The sequence below is a fragment of the Hypanus sabinus genome, chromosome 9 (genome assembly GCF_030144855.1).
Source record: "Hypanus sabinus isolate sHypSab1 chromosome 9, sHypSab1.hap1, whole genome shotgun sequence".
In the NCBI taxonomy this organism is placed as follows: domain Eukaryota; kingdom Metazoa; phylum Chordata; class Chondrichthyes; order Myliobatiformes; family Dasyatidae; genus Hypanus; species Hypanus sabinus.
The window spans coordinates 4,643,798-4,658,597 of NC_082714.1; the positions used below are offsets into that span (position 1 = coordinate 4,643,798).

The 14,800-nt window shown below is 40.3% G+C and overlaps 1 protein-coding gene across 3 annotated transcripts in view; it reads left to right on the forward strand.

Moving 5' to 3' along the window:
- tbc1d24 (TBC1 domain family, member 24) overlaps positions 1–14,800 on the forward strand; it is a 73,740-nt gene that overhangs the window by 27,636 nt on the left and 31,304 nt on the right. For 2 of the 3 annotated variants that reach the window (XM_059978895.1, XM_059978894.1), the window contains exon 2: positions 5,761–6,805. In XM_059978895.1, coding sequence (XP_059834878.1) covers positions 5,817–6,805 — 989 coding nt within the window. In that variant the 5' untranslated portion in view covers positions 5,761–5,816. The remainder of the gene's footprint in view (positions 1–5,760; positions 6,806–14,800) is intronic. The other variant, XM_059978893.1, reaches the window with a different exon arrangement.

Sequence of the window (14,800 nt, forward strand, 5' to 3'; positions counted from 1 at the left end):
TGGTATCTCATTAATATTTCTGCCAATGTCAGTAGATGGCTCACTAATACGAGCAGATGCTGGAAATCCAAGCAACACACACAAAATGCTGGAGGAACTCAGCAGGCCAGGCAGCACCTATGGAAAAGAGTACAGTCAATGTTTCAGACTGAGACACTTCATCAAGACTGGGGGGGGGGGGGGAAGAAGATGAGTAAGAGGGTAGTGGCGGGGAGGAAGAAGTACAAAGTAGTAGGTGATAGGTGAAACTGGGAGAGAGGGAGGGATGAAGAAAGGAGCTGGGAAATTGGTGAAAGAGATAAAGGGCTGGGGAAAGGAGGATCTGATAGGAGAGGGTAGAAGAAAGACATGGAAGAAAGGGAAGCGGGGAGGAGCACCAGAGAGAGGTGATGGACAGGTGATAAGATAAGTGAGGGAAATAGAAATGGTGTGGGGGGGGGGGGCAATTACTGGAAGTTTGAGAAACTGACATTCGTGCCAGGTTTAAGCTAACCAGACAGAATGTAAGATGTTGCTCCTACAGCCCAAGTATGGTCTCATTGTGACAGTAGAGGAGGCCGTGGACTGACATGTTAGGATGGGAAGATGGTTGTTCTTCAACCCGCAACCCAGAAGCTGTGATGACTGTATAGGTTGAAAGTTTTCTCAGCTCATGATGTTAAAGACTGGCAATGTTGTAAATCTAGTTACCTTTGCTGTGCTGCCTGCTGAGACGGGGGACATCTCAGTGAAATCTATATTTTGGTCAGCAGCACCGTATTATTGCACCACACTTAAGAGGTATTGAGCAGAAGCACTGAATTCAAAGCAAGACGTCCTATTTATAATAGGCATCATGGTAGTGTAGCTGTTAGTGCAAAGCCACTACAGTCCTGCGGCATTGGAGTTCCTGGCATCCTCTGTAAGGAGTCTCTATATATCCTCCCCATGGAATGTGTGGGTTTTCTCTGGGTGCTCCAGTCCTCAGTCCAATTAACTGAATAGGTTAATTGGTCATTGTAAATTGTCCCGTGATTAGGTTAGGGTTAAATCAGGGTTGCTGGGTGGTGTGGCTCAAAGAGCTGAGAGGTCCTATTTTCCTGTGTTGTGTATGGAACCTGCTAGTATTCTTGCTCTTGATTGCATAAACTACAACATGCAAATTCAAGTTTAATTGTCGTTCAACTATTCCTATAAATAAGCCAAACGAAACAACATCCCTCCGTGGCCAAGGTGCAAAACATAGAACCGGCAGACACACGCTGCATATAGCACATAGACAGAAAAACATACAGTCACAGAAAAAGTAATATAGCCCACTGGATGCACTAAGGTGGTCTAACATCAAGTTATTATAAGATGGTGATGGCACTGGCCTTTACAACCAAGTTTTTGCCACCAACTTTCTGGGTGCACAAGAGGATTGGCCATTTTTAATGGATACTGGGAACGTTCCTGAATCTAGCATAAGACAGTGACATTTGTAGATTAGTGTAGGCAAAAATCAATGTAGAAGTACACTCAGTGGTCACTTTATTAGGTACACCTGCTTGTTAATGCAAATATCAGATCATCTAATCACATGACAGCAGCTCAATGTATAAAAGCACCCAGACCTAGTCAAGAGGTTCAGTTTCAGACCAAACATCAGAATGGGGTAGAAATTTGATCTAAGTGACTTTGACTGTGGAATATTTTTTGTGCCAGATGGTATGGTGAGAATCTAAGAAACTGCTGATCTCCTGAGATTTTCATGTATAAGAGTCTCTAGATTTTACAGAGAATGGTGAAAGAAAAATTCAATGAGCAGTAGTTGTGTGGTCAACAATGCCTTGTTAATGAAAGAGGTCAGAAGAGAATGGCCTGACACTGGTTCAAGCTGACAGAAAGGCAACGGTAACTCAAATAACCACACATTCCAACAGTGGTGTGCAGAACACGCAATGCGTTGAAATTTGATGTGGATGAGCTACAGCAGTAGATTATGAACCTACACTCAGTGGCCACTTTAATAGGCACAGGAGGTACCTAATGTTGTGGCCACTGAGTATAGATTCTTGCAGAACTATTGAACATTACTGTAATTGTTTAGTGAACAGAGGGTCATAATGCAAACTTGGTGCCTGACACTAGAAATGTAAGAGAAACCCATTAAGTATTTCCAGAGCATGCAAATAACCTGTTTCAATGATCTTTAAATATTTGATGTGACACAGTAGTGTAGCGGGGTTCAAACCCCTCCACTGTCTCTAAGGAGTTTGTACTTTCATCCCGTGAACATGTGGGTTTCCTCCAGATGCATCCTACCACATATTAGTAAGTTAATTGGTCATATGTAATTAGGTGGTGCAGGCTTATTGAGCTGAAAGGGCCTGTTACAGTACTGTTATCTAAATAAGTCTTAAAAATGCATGTTTGGATAATATGAACACACATAATTTGGCCTTGAAGTTTGAACCTGTAGTACTGCAGTAATGGAGGAGCAAAGAGAATGATTACATGCTTGTAAACAGTTACTTACAGATGTGCTTACAGTTGTCAGTATCTTTGCTGTGACCTAGCTATGAGCTCAAAGTTTAACACCTATTTATGCTCCATTGAAAGTAATTGTTTGGAATAAAGATCTCCAGATATTGTCAGTTGATCTAACCTCTGACATTTGAACACAGTGTGTGTTGAATTGTAAACACTAATAGGATGATGAAACTTCAGTTGCACAATCTGAAACAGTAGCACTGTTGCTGGTCTCTTTCAACTGTGCATAAAACTACATGAATATATTTTGGAGAATAAAGTAGATTTTTCCAAATGTTTTTTCTTTAAAAATATATTTTTTTAATTAATTTTCTTTAAAAATGTTTTTCTTTAAAAATATTATCTTCCCACGCATTAAAAATATATTTATATGGGAGCAAAATCCGCAAATGCAAGAAACCTAAAATTAAAAACTAATTTTGAAGCAGTTAACATCGTCAGTGAGGAGAGGGTTCTCTCCTCATTAATGCTACTGATTATTGATATGGACTGTTTATGCACTTGTCCAAAGCATTAAAATGCTTTCTTGTAAAAACAAAATTAAAGGGGAAAGGATTACTATTTATTTATTTCCATAGAAGCTGTCTTTCCTACTGAGTTTCTCATGTGTGTTGCTCTGGATTTCCAGCATCTGCAGGATCTCTTCTGTTTAAGATTACTATTTGGCCCATGTTCTTATCTGCATTTTCAGGATCAGAATCAAGTTTATTATTACTGCCAAATGTCATGAAATTTGGCTGCCTCAGTAAATCTAAATATTTACGACAAGGTTTTGATAAATTTTTGCATAGTAGAGGAATTAAGAGTTATGGGGAAAAGACAGGTGGGTGGAGATGAGTCCATGGTCAGATCAGCCGTGATCTTATTGAATGGTAGAGCAGATGGCCTACTCCTGTCCTATTCCTCATGTTCTTACATTTTATGTCAGCAATACAGTGCTTTACTCACTAGTAGTTTTACAACTCCTCCCACAGAGTGTCCGACACCCTGAGCCAATGGGCTGGTCCTGGACTAATTTCCACTTGGCATTATTTACTTATAATTATTTAATTATTTATGGTTTTATATTGCTATATTTCTACACTATTCTTGGTTGGTACAACTGTAACGAAACCCAATTTCCCTCGGGATCAATAAAGTCTGTCTGTTTTGTGCAGAGTGCCTTTTCTCTCTCCGTGCAATACTTTATCTTGCTATGATGTAGGATAAATGAAGTTCTCAGTGTTATAATGTACATTGCAACTAATCTATTAGATCTGAGGTGCTGGCATTGTTGTGTGGGCAAACATGACAGTTATTTTAAGAACAGCAAGATTACAATGTTTAAAGATATAAAACTGAATGGAAGTTATGAAATGAGTACTAAACATAGAACAATACTGCGCAGAAACAGGCTCTTTGGCCTTCAATGTTTGTACCAATCATGATGCCATACTAAACTAAATCTCTTCTACATACACATCAACCGTACCCTTCCATTCCCAGTTGACATATTGTGGACCAAAGGGACTGTACTGCACTGTGATGTTCTACGTTCTATAGATGCAGCGAAGATAGTTCCCTATTTAAAACTAATTTCAAAGTAAGTAGCCTTTGCATTTCAAAGAGGAGGATTTTCTTCTGGAGCGGTTATAAATTTTTGGAATTCCTTGCCTCAAAGGTAGTGGAAACCACGGTCTTTTTCTAACAATGCAGTCGTCCCTCCTTATCCGCAAATTCAACCAACCCGGAAGTGCTCTTCCAGCACTTGTTGTTCGAGCAAGTGCGGACTTCTTTTCTTGTCATTATTCCCTAAACAATGCAGTATAACAACTATTTTACATAGTATTTACATTGTATTAGTTATTATAAGTAATCTAGAGATGATTTAAAGTATACGGGAGGATGTGCGTGAGTTATCGTGGATTGTGATTAAAAAAATCTGAAGTTCTCTTACTAACAGGTACATCCGGTATTATTTAGCATCAGTTAGTCAAACGTTTGTATTCGTATATGGTATATATTTTACCTTTCTATGCATATAAAACACTTAAGAACGTATGTTTCAGCACCAGGTTCAGGAAGTTCCCGAATTAAATCCAGTGACAGACCGCTCCCGAGTGAACTCTCCACTGTGCCGGGTTGATGTGGAAGATCAAAAACCCCAAACCCTAAAACCCAATAATTAAACCACTGCGTTGCTTAGTAATAATTGTAGCTTTCAATGGGGCAGAGCCTTTATCACTTTATCCATTAAAATTATTCAGATCGTTGACCGACATAACCTAACGCTTTTCTAATGACCGATGGCATTTCACCTCTTTCCGATCGCTTTATTATTTCCACTTTATTTTCAATCATTATCGTGATTATTTTAGTGAACAGAAACACTATGGATTCAGATCTCTGCCACTGGGTCCTAATGTCCACCGCTCTGAGACAGGTTAAATAAGGTCTTGGGTTCTGCTGGGTCCTAAGGCCCAGCACATTGAGACAGGTTGAATATTAAATTACAAAAAAAGAGACAGGTTGAATAAGGGACTTGAGCATCCACGAATTTTGGTATCCGCAAGGGGTCCCGTAACCAATCCCTCGCGGATAAGGAGGGCCAACTGTACTTTTTTATAAGATTTGTACTTGTTAACAAACTCATATTTTTCACATTTGCTGGCAAAAAGCAGTATAGCAGCTAACCTAATGGTTTATCCTTTCTCATTTTTCATTGGCTAAGTATTACATTATGAATGTGATGTAATTGTTTTAATTATGTAGTCTATTAATTCATAACTATCTAAAGAATGTCTTATCTATAAAGTGATAGTTTTTTTTTGAACTGCCATCTTTATTCCTGTGTCTTACACCCCTTAGCAGTAATTCCCCTCTTAGTGTCGCTTCTCAGCTCTTTATTTAGTTTGCTTATTATCGGAATGTTTGTTTGTATTTCAAAATGAACTGAACTTCTTGAATTAAGACCGCTTGCTATTCTTGAACCCCGAAAGAACCCTAAGGATCCAAAGTTAAACTGAGATCCAACAGTGGTAAAGTCACTGAATGTATTCAAGACTGCTTAACAGAACAAGGTGTCAAGAGACATGGGGAGAGCGTGGGAAAGAAATGTTGAGGCTAAGATCAGCCAAGGTCTTGTGGAATGGTAGAGTAGAGAGAAGGCCTACTTCTGCTTCTATTTCTTATGTTCTTATTTAATATCTTCCTTAGATGTTATTGGTATAGTGGGTGTAAAATGCTAATTTGTTTCTTTTTTTTTAGCCAGCTGTGAAAAACATGCATCATCCATAAAGACAACCCTCCACCCTTGTAGTGCAATGGAAGACTCGGTGAAGTCCTTGCCCATGAGTACTTTACAAGGGAATCAGTTTGTGGCCTGGGACAAGATGACCAGTGTGGAGAAGGACTGCCCTGTGATGCCAGCATTCCTAGATGATGACATGTTAAAACAATTTGCCAGGCAAGGACATTGGGCAAAGAACCACTCTCTAAGGGGCAAAGTCTATGAGCAAATCATCAAAGCTGTCCCATGCAGGACTGTGACTCCAGATGCTGAGGTCTACAAAGATATTGTGGAGAAAATCACTTGGAAAAGGAATGCTTCCACATTATCACTGCCAGAATTTGTGGATGGCAGCACCACCCCAAACTATTGCCTGAATGTGAATGGAATTGGTGCAGTTAGGAAGATAGTGGTGTGTATTTCCAGCCAGTTTCCAGATATCTCTTTCTGTCCTGTGCTTCCAGCCATCGTGGCGCTGCTCCTGCACTACAGTGCAGATGAAGCAGACTGCTTCGAAAAGGTCTGCCGTCTCCTGGCCTGCAATGACCGGACAAAACACTTCTTCGACCAAACCTTTCTAGCCTACAAATCCTCCTGCATGACCTTCGGAGACTTAGCTAACAAATACTGCCCGGGAGCTCACAAGTTGATTGTGAGTGCTTCAGAGGATGTACTAGAAGTTTACTCTGATTGGCTGCGATGGATATTTGGAGACTTCCCCTTTAACTATGCCATTCGTGTGTTGGATATCTTCTTTGTCGAAGGATGTAAGGTCCTGTACAGGGTGGCACTAGCTCTCCTCAAGTTCTTTAACAAATTCAGAATCAAACAGCCCGGGAAATCTGCCAATGTTCGAGCTGACATTCAGAGCTTTGCCCAGGGGATCAGTGAGCACATCTCAGTTGAGAAGCTGTTAGAGAAGGCGTTTTCCATTCGTCTATTCTCCCGTAAAGAGCTCCGTTTACTCAGAGATGCTAATGAGAAAGCACTGAAGAAAAAGGGAATCACTGTCAATCAAAGGAGGTATTGAATCGGGTTCATAAGATATTCTAAATTTGCTAGTAATCCAGAACAACACACACAACGCTGGGGGAAGGCAGCATTATGAAAAGAGTAATCAGTTGATGTTTCGAGCTGAGACCTTTCATGAGTTCTGATGAAGGGTCTCATCCCAAAATGTTGACTATTTATTCCTCTCCATAGCTGCTGCCTGACCTCCTGAGTTTCTCCAGCATTGAATCTGGTTTATTGCCATATTAAAATACTTATTTTAACCTCAAGATTATGATACCTAGCTCTTTACTGAAATATTTTCTTCCAAACACCTTGAAGGCATAACTTCAGTTAACTTTGATTCTAGATTCTTTCCATCACTATTAACCAAAGACAGACAAAGTATTCAAACCACACTTTTTGGAGTAGAGAGATAAGATATTGCAGATACTGGAATCTAGAGCAAAAAATAAACTGCTGGAGGAACTCTGTAGATCAAGTAGTTATGGTCGAGGCAAAAGCATGGTCGACATTTCAGGTTGAGACCCTGCATCATTGCATAGAATATACAGAAGTACAGCACATTATAAGCCCTGTGGCCCATGATATTGTGCCAACCTTTTAACCTACTCTTAAGATTAATCTAACCCGTCCTTCTCACATACCCTGCTATTATACAATTATCCATGTGCCTATCTGAGAGTCTCTTAAATGTCCCTAATGCATCTGCCTTTACCAGCACCCCTGGCAGCACATTCCATGCACCCATCACTCTCTGTGTATAATTTTAAAAGACTGCCTCTGGCAATCTGGCAAATTTCCCCCATACTTTCATTCAATCACCTTGAAATTATGCCATCATATTAGCCAATCTGCCTTGGAGAAAAAGGTGCTGACTGTCCCACTTTTTGTATCTTATCATTTAGCTCTGTCTCTCATTCTTGCTGGAATCTGTAGTGATACATAATCTGCTAGAAAAACTCATAGACAAGACCTCTGTTATAAGACTATTGAATGGTTCCCTAGTACAGTGAAATGTGACAAAATCAAAAAGGGTGAATACAGGACTGAAGATGTATTTGAATGCATGCATTTGCAGATTGGCAGATATGATGTTGTAGGCATCACGGAATCATGGCTGAAAGATTATAGCTGGGAGCATAATGTCCAAGGATACGCATTGTATCGAAAGGACAGGCAGGAAGGCAGAAGGGAGGAGAGCATTGTTCATTTGGTTAAAAATTAAATCAAATTATTAACATGGGTTGGAAGGTGTTGAGTCATTGTGGATTGAGCTAAGAAACTGCAAGGGTAAAAAAAAAACCCAGATGGGAGTTGTTTTTAGATCCCCAAGCAGTAGCAAGGATATGGTGTATAAATTACTACGATAGAAAACGCATGCCTAAAGGGCAATGTTACAATAGTCAAGGGGGACAGCTAGACTGGGAAAATCAGGTTGGTGCTGGATTACAGGAGGGGGAATTTCTAGAGTGCCTACCGGATGGCTTTTTAGAGCAGCTCATGGTTGAGCCCACTAGAGGATCAACTATTCCGGATTGGGTGTTGTGCAATGAACCAGAATTGATCAGAGAGCTTAAGGTAAAAGAACCCTTAGGGGAAAGTGATCATAATATGATCAAATTCACACTAAAATTTGAGAAGAAGTTAAACTCGCGTGTCAGTATTACAGTGGAGAAAAGGGAACTACAGAGGCATGAGAGAGGTGTTCATTAGAATTGATTGGAAAAGAACATTGGCAGGGTTGTCAGCAGAGCAGCAATTTTTGGAATTTCTGGGAACAATTTGGAAGGCACAGGATATAGACATCCCAAAGAGGAAGAAGTACTCTAAAGGAAAGATGACATAACCATGGCTAACAAGAGAAGTCAAAGCCGACATAAAAGCCAAAGCGAGGCCATATAATAGTTCAAAGATTAGTGGAAGTTAGAGGATTGGGAAGCTTTCAAATACCAACAGAAGGCAACTAGAAAATGTCATTAAGAAGGTAAAGATGGAATATGAAAATCAGCTAGCCAGTAATATTAAAGATGATACTAAAAGTTTCTTCAGAAACAAAGTATAAAAGAGAGGTGAGAATGGATATTTGACCACTGGAGAGATAGTAATAGGGGGACAATGAAGTGGCAGACACTAGCAGTATGGTGGAAGTTCCAAGTGTCGGAGGTCTGAAGTGTGTGAAGTTACCATAACTAGAGAGAAGGTTCTTGGGAAACTAGAAGGTCTCAAGTTAGACAAGTAACCTGGACAAGGTAGTGTACACCCCAGAGTTCAGAAAGAGACCATGGAGGCTTAGGGAATGATCTTTCAGGAAACACTAGATTCTGGAATATTTCTGGAAGACTGGAAATTGCAAATATCACTCCACTCTTCAGGAAGGGAGAGAGGCAGAAGAAGGAACTATGGGCTAGTTAGTCTGACCTCAGTGATTGTGAAGAATTTGGAGACTATTATTAAGAATGAGGTCTCAGGGTACTTGGAGGCACATGATAAAATAGGATATTACAGGAAAGATTCTAGCATGGATAAAGCAGTGGCTGATTGGCAGGAGGCAAAGTGTGGGAATAAAGGGAGCCTTTTCTGACTAGCTGCCAGTGACTAATGGTGTTCCATAGAGGTCTGTGTTGGGACCGATTCTTTTTACGTTAGTTGCCAATGATTTGGATGATGGAATTTATGGCTTTGTTGCAAAGTTTGCAGATGATATGAAGATAGGTGGAGGGGCAGGTAGTTTTGAGGATGTAGAGAGGCTATGGAAGGACTTAGACAGATTAGGAGAATGGGCAAAGAAGTTATAGATGAAGTACAGTGCAGGGAAGTGTATGGTCTTGCACTTTGGTAGAAGAAATGAGAGTTGACTATCTTCTAAATAGAGAGAAAATTTTAAAAAACTGAGATGCAGAAGGACTTGGGAGTCCTTGTTCAGGATTCCCTAAAGGCTAATTTTCTGGTTTAGTTTGTGGTGAGTAAGGCAAATGCAATGTCAGCATTCATTTCAAGAGGACTAGAATATAAAAGCAGGGATGTAATGCTGAGACTATTCAGCACTGGTGAGGCCTCACTTGGAGTACTGTGAGCAGGTTTGGGTCCCTTGTCTTAGAAAGGATGTGCTGAAACTAGAGAGGGTTCAAAGAAGGTTTACAAAAATGATTCCAGGATTGAATGGCTTGAATGGCATCTGAAGAAGTGTTTGATGGCTCTGGGCCTGCATTTACTAGAATTTGGAAGAAAGAGGGATTACCTCGTTGAAGCCTATGGAATGGTGAAAGGTCTTGATAGAGTGAATGTGAAGAGGGTGTTTCCTGTGGTGGGAGAGTCAATGACCAGAGGGGACAGCCTCAGCATAGAGGGGGCTCCTTTTGGAATGGAGTTGTGGAGGAATTTTTTCAGCCGGATGGTGGTAATTCTCTCCCTCTCCCCTCCCCCCATTATCACCTGCATCTTATTGTCTACCTGCACTGCACTTTTAACATTTTATTCTCCATTCTGTTACTACTTTTCCTTGTACTTACTCAGTGCCTGTTCTGATGAAACAATCTGTATGGGTGGCATGGAAAATGAAACTTTTAACTGTACTTCAGTACATGTGACAATAATAAATGAATAACTACTTTACTACTGGAGCTTAAAAGAATGATGAGCTATGTAAGAAGGTTAATATAACTTGTGCAAAAATAGAGTACAATGAGTGTTTGGGAAAAAAAAATAATTTCAATGTTTTTAATGTAATTTCTTAGAACAATTCAACAAAGTCTTACTGTGTAAAGGCCCAGGCTCAAATCTACTTAAATGCTGATTATTTTTACATATTTAGTGCATCCCAGCTTGCATTGTTGTGATTAGTGAGTCAAAGCATATACTTTTGGGATGCGGGGTTTACACTGATTACTCTTTCTTTCTTCTTTCATTATGTCTGTACTCCTTATGGCATCCAAATTTGTTCCTGCAAAACCGTGAACTTGATGTCCAATTTACAGAGAAAGGTAGGCTATAAACAAAAATTCATTAAAATTGGGAATTCTCTGGTCTCTCACTCCTACACATCTACACCAATTCACTTGCTTCTTGGCTAGAATTTACAAAAGAAGTCCAAGCCCGATGCCTGCTCTATCACTGAGTAGTAGAATTTCAGAGGACCCATGTTTATCTGCTGGCCAACAGGCTTGATCATCCATCTCAGTAATCGGTGACAGTGACTGGAAAGAGTAGTGTTTCGTTTGGTTTCAGAGGGAGAAGAGTGGAAGAAAAACTTGTTCAAGTTTATTGTCGTTTGACAGTACATAAATACAACCAAACAAAGCAATGTTCCTCCGGATCACGGTGCACCCACAAAACCTATATCACACATATGAAACAATATGTTACCATAAGTATGTTAATAAAGTACAATTCAAAGTGCATATAGTGTGCAGCACAAGTAAACAGTAGTAGACAGCTTGCTGTCCTACTGATGAGACCTCAGTGGTGGTAGGGTATTCATTAATTTCACAGTCTGAGGGAAGAACCTGCTACCAGTCTGGTAATCCTAGTCCTGATGCTTCTTTACCCCCATCCTGTTGGTAGTGAGTCAAAGAGATTGTGAGATGGGTGGCTGGGATATTCACAATGCTTCAGGCCCTTTGTCTACAATGCTCCTGGTAAATGTCACAAATATAAATAGTGGGGAGAGAGTTGGTTTTCACTGATTTTTGTTTAAACAGAATGTATTCATTCATCTTTTGTGTGGTGCTGGGTGAATAATATTTATAAATTCATGAATGGGGATTGGAGACTGGATTGGAATGGGGACTGTTTCACAGTCCTGTAGACAACTGAACATCTATGTTTCCAGTGGATTTGTATTATTTCAAATTATGTTATAAACATAAATTCAGTTCACCACATTGCCTTGCCCCAGTCACTGGGCCAGTGTTGTCTTCCTCCTTCCTTTCCAGTCCTAAAGAAAAGTCTTGACCTGAAATGTTAACTGTTTATTCAATTCTATAGATGCTGCCTGACCTGCTGAGTTCTTCCAGAATTTGTGTGTGTTGCCACTGTTTCCATGTTACTTCAATATTGCCCTTCTATCTCAGAATCAGATTTAACATATGTCTCAAAATCTGTTGTTTTGCAGAAGCACAGTGCAATATATAAAAAGTTCTATATATTTTAAAAAAATAAATAAGTAGTGCAAAAAGAGTAAAAATAATGAATTTCTGTATATGAGTTCTTTATCTATTCAGATCAGAATCAGGTTTAATATCACCGGAATTTGTCGTGTGATTTGACTTTGTAGCGGCAGTATAATGCAAGACATAATACCATGAATTACAATAAGTAGTAAGTATTTATGTGTGGGCGCGTCTGTAGTGCAAAAATAAAAATAAAAAAAGTAGTGAGGTAGTGTTCATGGATTCAGTGTCCATTCAGAAAACATGGCAGAGGGGAGGAAGCTGTTCCTGAATCGTTCAGTGTGTGCCTTCATACTTTTGTACCTCCTTCCTGATGGTAGCAATGAGAACAAGGCATGACCCTGGTGATGGGGGTCCTTGAAGGCATCCTACTACTGAGATATGTGCTCATGATGGAGCTAAGTTTACAAATCTTTGCAGCTTAGTTCGATCCTGTGCCCCTCCTCCCTACAATACCAGATGGTGCTGAGCCAGTTGGAATGCTCTCCATAAAAACTTGTGTGTGTTTTTGGAGACATACCAAATCTCCTCAGACTCCTAATGAAATCTAGCTTCTGACATGCCTTCAATATTTTGCAACAACTCATCCTCAGTGCCATTAACTGCTACTGTTCTGAACAGGAATTGCTCCAGTTCTCACAAATGAAAGAGAAATCGTGTAAATGCATATATTTTCAATTATTTGACCCAATTCAAACAAGCACACAACCCAATATCTCTGAATTTAATGTATCAGGTGTGATCATTACCCTAGCCACCTTCAAGTGAGAATATACAAATCCAACTTTGCTAAAGGAGTTAACTAAAATGCTGTATGTTTGACTTTGATCTTTTTGTGTTTTGGCAGCTTTTGACTATTAATATTGAGTTTTGAAAAAGAGCTAATGGAATAAAGCTTAGCTGCCTCTAATCTTGGGGCATTTGCAAAATATATGAATTTATGTAAGGTCTGAAAAAAAAATAAAAGCAGATTTGAGGGAAAGAAGTCCTAACTCCAGAGGAAGAAAAGTACTAGTGTCCCCTCTATGTGAGCACAATTTATTTGGGGTCCTTTTCTGCTCTTTCAGTTGCTAAGGGAGCAAATGGTACAAACAACAACTACTGGTGTAAAAGTTCCCTTGTAGAGATGGTTCAAAGTAAAATTTATTATCAGAGTACATACATGCCAACACATACAACCCTGAGATTTTTTCCTGCAGGCATACATAGCAAATCTATAGAACAGTTGCTATAAACATCAAGAACTGTTAACTGTATACAAACTGTGCAAATGCAGATATAAGTAAATAGTAATAAATAACGAGCATGAAATAACTATGCCAGAGTCCTTAAGTGAGTGTAACTATCCCCTTTTGTTCAAGAGCCTGATGGTTGAGGGGTAGTAACTGTTCTCGAACCTGGTGATGCAAGTCCTGAGGCTCCTGTACCTTCCACTTGATGGCAGCAGCGAGAAAAGAGCATGGCCTGGGTGGTGGGGGTCTCTGATGATGGATGCTGCTTTTCTACAGCAACGTTTCATGTAGATGTGCTCAATGGTTGGGAAGGTTTTTATCCATAATGTGCTGGGCGGAATTTACCTTCCTTTTGTAGGATTTTTCGCTCTAAGACACTGGTGTTCCAATACTAGGTCGTAATGCACCCAGTCAGCACACTTTCCACCACAGAAGTTTACCAAGGTTTTCAATGTCATGACGAACCTCTGCAGTCTCCTGAGGAAGTAGAGGTGCTGTTTTACTTTCTTCGCAATTATATTTATATGATTGGTCCAGGACAGGTTCTCTAAGATAGTGACACCCAGGAATTTTAAGTTACTGACCCTCTCCATCACTGATCTTACAATGATTACTGGCTCATGGACCTCTGGTTTCCCTCTCCTGAAATCTACAATCAGTTCCTTGGTCTTATTGACCACTCAGCCAAGTTTTCAATCTCTCTCCTGTGTGCAGATTCATCACCCCCTTTGATACAGCCCACAATAGTGGTGTTGTCAGCAAACTTGTATATGGTTTTGGAGTTGTACTTAGCCACACGGTCATAGGTGTAAAGAGAGTAGAGCAGAGGGCTAAGTACACATCCCTGCAGTGCTCCTGTGATGATGGAGATTGTGGAGGAGATGTTTTTGCCAGTCTGAACTGACTAGGGTCCACAAGTGAGGAAATCCGGATCCAATTGCACAAGGGGATATTGAGGCCCAGGTCTTGGAGTTTATTAATTAGTTTTGAGGGGATGATGGTGTTAAGTGCCGACCTGTAATCGATAAATAATATTCTGATGTATGTACCTTTGCTGTCCAGATGTTCCAGGGTTGTGTGAAGAGCCCACAAGATAGCATCTGCTGTAGACCTGTTGCTTTGGTAGGTGAATTGAAGTGGATCCAAGTCACCATTCAGACAGGAACTGATGTACTTCAACACCAGCCTCTCAAAACACTTTATCACCATGGATGTAAGTGCTGCTGGGCGATAGTCATTTAGATAGGTTACGTGCTTTTCTCGGGCACTGGTATGATTGAAGTCTAATTGAAGCAGGTGGGTACCACACACTGCCGGATCAAGAGGTTGAACATATCTGTGAATACACCAGCCAGTTGGTTAGCACGTCTTCAGTGCTTGGCCTGGCACTCTGCCCGGACTGAATGCTTTCCTTGGATTCACTCTCTTGAAGGCAGCCCACACATCATCTTCAGATATTCAGACCAAAGGATTATTGGTAGTCTTCAGGGTATGCAAAGGTTCCTCCTTGTTCTGGTGGTCAAAGCAAGCTTAGAAGGCATTGAGCTCATCTGGAATTGAAGCAAAGCTGTGCCCTATGTTGCAAGATTTAGCTTTGTAGGAGA